This window comes from Bidens hawaiensis, unplaced genomic scaffold (assembly GCF_021521415.1).
Source record: "Bidens hawaiensis isolate Kalapana, Puna unplaced genomic scaffold, B.hawaiensis_p1.1 tig00020348_1, whole genome shotgun sequence".
In the NCBI taxonomy this organism is placed as follows: Eukaryota; Viridiplantae; Streptophyta; class Magnoliopsida; order Asterales; family Asteraceae; genus Bidens; species Bidens hawaiensis.
In genome coordinates this window covers 351,310-359,138 of record NW_027493099.1, presented here as the reverse complement: position 1 = coordinate 359,138, position 7,829 = coordinate 351,310, and the positions used below count along the sequence as shown (strand labels likewise).

Genomic DNA, 7,829 nt, shown 5'->3' with positions numbered 1-7,829 from the left:
CTTCCCTGAACTGTTGCGGCTGAAACGGGGGCCATGGAGTTGATAGGCGTAGCACCAGTGATCGCAGTTAAGTAGGTCGCTTTCCGCTTCCTATTGTTCCCCTTTTTCGCTTTCCCATCGGAAGATTTGCCCTTATCCTGATGCAAAACACCGGACCTGAGCTGTTCCCTGGTCAAACGGGCAGTGAGATCGATCACTGCCTTAAGTGTAGTGGGGTCAACTGCAACCGCAATGCCCCTCATAGAGTCCGGAAGACCGCTGATGTATTGCTCGACAGCGCGTGAAGCTGGGGTAACCATGTGGGGCACCAATAGGGAGAGTTCATGAAATCTCTCCGTGTACTTCATGTGATCGGCGCCCTTCATCGTGTGCGCCCTAAACTCAGCCTCCAATTTCTGGAGTTCGGTTCTCGGAACGAACTCCTGCGTGACTAGCTCAACAAACTCGGCCCAGGGCAAGGCTAAGACCGCGTCTCGCCCCCTGGTTCTAATCTCGATATTCCACCACGTGAGAGCCCGTTTGTGGAACATACTCGCCGCGAATTTGACCCTGAGTTCATCCGGGCAAGAGCACATGTTGAATGAAGCTTCGACTTTCTCGAACCACTGGAGAAGACCAGCAGCTCCCTCGGATCCATTAAAGCTCGTAGGCCCAGTGTTAGTAAAAGCCTTATAGAGCCTGTCGGCCTGAAGAGTAGGATTCGGTTCTGGGGCTTGTGGCGCACCCGAGGTTCCTTCTTGCCTTAGGTTGTTAACCAGACCCGGAAGAACTGCTGCAATTTGCTGCGCTATGATGGCAGCGAGGTCAGCAGGGTCAGCATTGACGGACGAGCGACGAGGAGGCATTCTGAAAAAGAAAAAGAACGCGCAAGAATGATACCGGGAATAAGAATAACAGGATAAGGAATAGCCAAAGAATACATCGCTACGATAGACACAATTAAAGATGCAGCACATAAGCACATAGCAAGCACATAAGTGTGGGCGTGTGATAGTGATGCATGAATTATCTAGAGTTAAGGGTCCTAGGTTATAGTCTAGGTCGGTTTCCTAATTCCCTATAACCATTGGCTCTGATACCAATCTGTCACACCCCGGTCGTAATGGCGGAAAACCGAGGCGTGGCGACTAGGTCGTGATTGATTGAGCACAATAGTATAAAAGTCTAAATGCATAAACATAACCAAACTGTCAAATATTACATCATCCAGGTAACATGAAACAAATTGTTTTAATACAAAATATCAAGTTTCCAAACAACTCCTAGCCTAGCCTTCATCTCTCTAAGGCCTCTATCAGCTATTAGCTACTTCCTGCTTCATTTCCTGAAAACATGTAATAAAACGTCAACTACAAAAAGTAGATGAGTGAATTCATAGGTTAACTAATACTGTAGTGATAAGCCCTACACAAGCATACTAGGCTAAGTTGTAGGGGTTTATATATAGGGTGTACGATCGGCTAACCCACCACTCCTACAACTTATCCTACTATGCTTGGTATGCTTATCATCTCAACTGAATCTGCAAGAGTTTCGTATAAAGATTCCAATTATTGTTTCCATGCATGCAGGAGGAACGGTATCAAGGATATATGTATAAGATACCCAAGAATCATATGTAACCATGCCATGATGAAAAATGATAATGATGCATAATGATCACACAAGACCTGACATCGACCCCACACAAGACCACACTATGCTACTTGATTTCCTTGATGGTAACCCAAATCGATCACTTTGGGTACCATGAGAGAATTCTAAAGCGTACTTTAGTATCTCTTGGATTCCTAATCGATCACTTAGGAGATCCTTCGGATCCTTAATCGAACACTTAAGAGATCCTTCGGATTCTTAATCGAACACTTAAGAACCCCATAGGTCACGTGTATTCTAAATCGATCACTTTAGAATCCCACATCTAGTGACGGCCTGTCTACCAATCGACCACTTGGAGATCAAACCTATGCACTATTGTGACCTATATTGCCACTGTTCACACGATCACAAGACTGACCAATGAATAATGTGTTTTCATGATAAAGTATAACGGGTACATGACTTTGATTTCCAAACGTCCAATGTTCCCTAAACGCTGAGTGATTCCCATATTTACTCCTGAATATTTGATTATGCATACACAACTTCCGAGAAAGTTAAGGTACGCGTAACCTGCCATGATTACTTGTTTTCCCAATGTTCATTGTTTGCAAAAGATTTGTCAAGTGTTTATGATAAGTAATGTTTGAATAAATGTGTTTTGTCAAAACGTGTACATTTACCATGTTTTCACCCCCAATGATTTGAAAGGCTTTAAAAGAAAAATGGGGGCTATGAACTCACCTTGTTGACTAGGTGTGGTTGCTAGGGCGGTCGGGTGCTGTCAAACGTCGATCCTCTAAGTCTAGACAAGGACATAATAAGTTAACAACACAGTTTAAGTCTAAGAGTGTAAGCCTTACACGATCTCGAGCAAAAAACTAGGTTTTAAAGACGAAACAGCTTGGTTCTGACCTGATTCGATCGAATAGGAACACATTCGATCGAATCGAAACACATTCGATCGAATAGACACACATTCGATCGAATAGACACACATTCGATCGAATAGAAACACATTCGATCGAATAGACACACATTCGATCGAATAGAAACACATTCGATCGAATACGAAGCTCATTCGGTCGAATGAGTTGGAGACCATTCGGTTGCTTTCCTATTCGGTCGACTGGACTGGTTCGATCGACACATTCGATCGAATGAACTGATTCGATCGACTGGTTCGATCGAATGAGTCTGATTCGACTCCTTCAAGCTGGGCGACGGAGATACCCACGGGTTTTCCAGATTTTCCAGATTTTTGACCCAAAATCGAAGTTTTTGACATGGAAATGCTCGGGATTGAAAGGGGTATCGATTCCTAGTACTTTTAAACACAAAAGCTTGCATTTTGACACCAAAAATGACGGTTTTTGACCAAGAACACACTTGACACAAAAGTCGGAGTTTTTGCTCGATTCGGGGCGGGTTTTGGTTGTAAAAACGTATGATTTTCAAGAAGATCTTACCGACAACAACGATAAACAGATTGGTGGACTCGAATCTTAGATTGGATGACTTTCTCTCACTACTCTCTCTCTAGAAGTGGGAGTGTTTGGGTGGGAAGTGTTGGTGGAAATGAAAGAGATGGTGTAAGAATACTTGATTTTCCGCTTAAATACTCGGGTGACTCGGGTTCGGGTTTAGGCTACCGACGGGTCAAGACTAGTCGAGTTCATAAGTTTTTAAACAAACTAAAACTTTTTCAGCAAAACTTTTATAAACCATTTTCCGAATAATTATTTAAAATCTTTTTTTTTTTTTTTTTTTTTTTTTTTTTTTTTTTTTTTTTTTAAATAAGAACATTTTATTTTTCAAAAGCATAAAAATTAATATTTTCCAGGCGTAAATGTCGTTTTATAAAATAAACATTTCAAATGATAAAAGCAGATTTCTCCAATGATATGGGTTCCGAACTTATCGTCCAGAACCCCAAAGTGTATAGTTTCCGATGATTCCTTGATTTTTGTCTACCAGTCAAATTCCAGGGCGTTACACCACCCAACAAACTTGTAATTAATTTTACCCCTCTTCAACGTGTATATAAAAAATTGGGCAAAAAAAAACTCTTATCTAGCACAACAATAACTCGACGCCCAAGGTTAGGAAGTCAAGGATGTGCAAATTGATGTGAACACAAGCTTAATATAAGTGACATTCATGGTTAAGAAAGATGATTAAAAGGACAAAAATACCCCCTTATGTGAATTTAAACGGAATAATCAGACGAAAATGACATTTTGGAAACAAACAAGTTATAAGAAAAATAAAAAAATAAAGTGAACCGAAACAAATCGGGCAAATATGATCAAACAAATCTCAAGAAAGACTAAAATAAAAAGTAAAAATCAAAATGTTGATGTAAAAGTTTCAGTTGGAAAAATAATTTGAAGATAAGAGAGAGAGAAAATAAAATATATGAAAAAAAAGTCACAGTTACAATGTAGAAAATAAAAAGAAAAGCTTTAATAATGGAGTGAGTGACCAGTCCCTTGCATCCCTGTCTTTGTTCTTGTGGGACGCCATTAGATTTTTTGCAGATGAACAACATGCATTCATGAGAGAGAAACCAAATTAATATTATTATTATTATTATTATTATTATTATTAATCCTCTCTGTCTGATGAAGATTCCATCTATTTTATTTTAACAATGAACCCATCCACCACCACCCCATAAATCACTCCAGATCCCATCACCACCACCATCACCCACCGAAAAAAAAACAACAATAATAATGCCCGAATCAAATGACCATTTTACCCCTTACCCAGATCATGTCCTCGAAAACGTACTCGAAAACGTCCTAGCCTTCTTACACTCCCGTCGTGACCGCAACGCCGTATCACTCGTCTGCAGGTCATGGTACCGTGCCGAAGCATACACCAGATCCGACGTCTTCATCGGAAACTGCTACGCGCTGTCCCCACGCCGCGTCACCGACCGGTTCACCCGCGTCCGGTCCGTTACTATCAAGGGTAAACCCCGGTTCGCTGACTTTAGCTTGCTTCCGGTAAATTGGGGTGCGCACTTCACCCCCTGGGTCTCCGGTATGGCAAACGCTTATCGTACGCTTGAAAAGATTCACCTTAAACGCATGTCTGTTACCGATGATGACCTGGCAGCTGTGGCTAACTCTTTCCCGCGGTTTAAGGAGCTTGTGTTGGTGTGTTGTGATGGCTTTGGTACCGCCGGAATTGCCGCCGTCGTCAGCCGCTGCCGGTAATAATAATATTATTATTGTTTTGTGTAGATCTGTTGATTATATTACTGGGTTTTGATTAATTTGTGAATTGGTTCAGGGGTTTGAGAGTTCTTGAGCTGATTGAAGATGAGGTGTCCGATGATTACGTGGACTGGATTTCGTGTTTTCCGGCGGATGGTCCGACAAATTTGGAATCTTTAATGTTTGATTGTGTTGAATCTCCGATAAATTTTGAATCTTTAGAGAATCTTGTGGCAAGATCCCCATTGCTAAAGAAACTTGGATTGAACCGGTTTGTGACTATCGGGCAGCTTCACCGGTTGATGACCCGTGCGCCGCAATTGACCCATTTGGGAACCGGGTCGTTTAGCCCGCCTGAACAACCCGAGCAACACGAACACCATGAAAATGATAACAATAGGGTATCGGATTATGTTTCCGCATTTGCGAGTTGTAAGTCGGTTGTTTGTCTTTCGGGCTTTAGAGAAATCGCGCCAGAATATCTTCCGGCTATTATCCCGGTTTGTGCGAATCTTAGTTCGTTAAATCTTAGCTTTGCGAACATCAATGCCGAGCAGCTAAAGCCTGTTATCCGCCATTGTCATAAGCTTCGGGTTTTTTGGGTAAGTCGTTTCGTTATCTTTCTTGAAAAAGCTCGAATCTTTATTTAAAAAGCGTGTATTAGATCTTTATTAACGCGCCTAGGATTGTTGCACGGATTTTGTTCGTGGGTTGACGACAAGATAGAAACTCGGAAATTGTGTCAGACACATAAACCCCAAACATGATATGAATATTTTGCTTAACCCGAATATTATTTTTCATTATTTTTTTCATATTAATACTCTAAAATTACAATTTAAAACAAAAATGCAAATGGAGATAAGATATTTTTTTTTATATATGCTTATTTCTCTTTTATGCGTCTAAATTATGAAATAAAATGTATTTTTTCAACAAAGATTAAAAAAAATATTAAGGTAAACGGGCTAAACAAGTCAACCCACAAACCCGTCAGGTCGAACCTAACACGATTCGTGTAGCTAAACGTGGTTGCAGGGGTTCGACCCAAAACTTGCCCGACCTGTTTAGACTAAAGCCAAACCCTAGAGTTTTATGTTGGCTTCATGTCATGTAAGAAATTCACACTCGTACACGTCTATGATGTACATTACACCAAAAAGACCTAGGTGATTGAATGATTTCAATAATTTAGATCTATTCTTGTTAATAATCCTCTTTTCAGGCTCTTGATTCAATAGGTGATGAAGGGCTTCAAGCTGTAGCGGAAACATGCAAAGATCTTCGTGAGCTACGGGTTTTCCCGATCGACGCAACTGAAAACGGTGAGGGGCTTGTTTCAGAAATGGGCCTGCTCGCGATATCTATTGGGTGTAGGAAACTACAATCGATTCTTTACTTTTGCCAGCAGATGACCAACGCTGCGGTTGTAGCCATGTCTAAAAATTGCCCGGATCTTGTTGTCTTTCGGCTTTGTATAATTGGTCGGTTCAGTCCAGACCATGTAACGGGTGAACCCATGGACGAGGGCTTTGGAGCCATTGTCAAAAACTGTAAGAAACTAACCCGGCTCGCGGTTTCGGGTTTACTAACTGATAGAGCGTTTAGTTACATCGGGCAATATGGTAAACTCGTGAGAACACTATCGGTTGCATTTGCGGGGGATAGTGATATTGGGCTGAAATATGTGTTGGAAGGATGCACCAATTTGCAAAAACTCGAGATTAGAGATAGCCCGTTTGGTGATTCGGGTTTATGGTCGGGTTTACCCCGTTTTTATAATATGAGATTTGTTTGGATGTCATCTTGTCGGGTTACCCGAGAAGGTTGTTTGGATGTGGCCCGACAACTGCCCCGATTGGTGGTGGAAGTGTTCCGTAGGGATGAGGAAGAAGGCGGGGAGAAGAGTGATTTTGTCAATACATTATATATGTATCGATCTCTTGATGGCCCACGGGCCGATGCACCGCGGTTTGTCAACATCTTGTGACGGGACGGAACGGGCTTGACCAGGCCCCCGTAGAAAATTTGTTTTTCCTGGGGCGACCCGACACGGTTTTGCGCTATTTTTTCAGTATTTTTACTTCATATTCGTCAAGTTTCGAAATCGATATCCTGGAATTAGGGAATTGTACCTTTTGCATCTAGTGTTGTACATTTAGATGAGGATTTGGAAATCTTGTAGCACTAAGCAAATGAGGATAGATAATTGTCATATTAGTGTTTTCTGTTATTTTGTTTATGTTTTGACAAAGTCTTTTTCTTTTGAGATGTAATTGTCAACCATGCTATATGGACTTGTACCTTGAGCGATGAGAGTTGTAAACTGATTACTTTTTTTGTAGCTATGAAAATTAGTTTTGTTGAATTGCATCATGCTATGTTGACATGTATCCTACGCACTGAGGAGATTTACTTTTTCAAATTTTATATGTTTATTAGAATAAATAAAGGGATTTAGAAGAACAAGATAGCTGTACCTTATACTTTGTGCTTGATGGGAGGTACATCAAGTTCAAAGTGGGGCTAAAGTCTCATTGGATAGTTTTGATTTATGTGGGGTCATGTTATCTTTTTGATGTCACACCACCTGAATTTGCTTTACAAGAAATCCTCTTGTCCATCCAGGTATTTTACCTTTGGTGAATCTTTTTTCCTAACTAGGGTTAAAAGTAGTCAAAACCTTTAATAGTATAAAGAATCAAAATATAATAATAATTTTATTGATTCCAGTAATTTTATATATATATATATATATATATATATATTTTTTACTACTTTTATTATAACTGGCTTTTAACAGAAAGACAAACCCTATTCATGATACTCAAATATCTTTCTAGTTATACAGTTACAAATAAAAATTCAGATTTATTCCAAAGGTTCCCACAAATTTTAAGGTGGGCATGAAGTTTCATTCTATAGAACTCTATTGAAGTTTCTTAAGTAAAGTTAAAAGGTTATACACTTAAGTTCAAAACATAATTTTAGTCTTTTGAAATA

General features: G+C 40.2%; 1 protein-coding gene across 1 annotated transcript; it reads left to right on the top strand.

Moving 5' to 3' along the window:
- Positions 1 to 4,137: 4,137 nt before the first annotated feature.
- LOC143560525 (transport inhibitor response 1-like protein) lies at positions 4,138 to 7,027 on the top strand. The gene is made up of 3 exons (XM_077048809.1): positions 4,138 to 4,822; positions 4,903 to 5,428; positions 6,052 to 7,027. The coding sequence occupies exons 1-3, from the start codon at positions 4,338 to 4,340 to the stop codon at positions 6,814 to 6,816; spliced, it is 1,776 nt and encodes a 591-aa protein (XP_076904924.1). The 5' UTR covers positions 4,138 to 4,337; the 3' UTR covers positions 6,817 to 7,027.
- Positions 7,028 to 7,829: the final 802 nt, after the last annotated feature.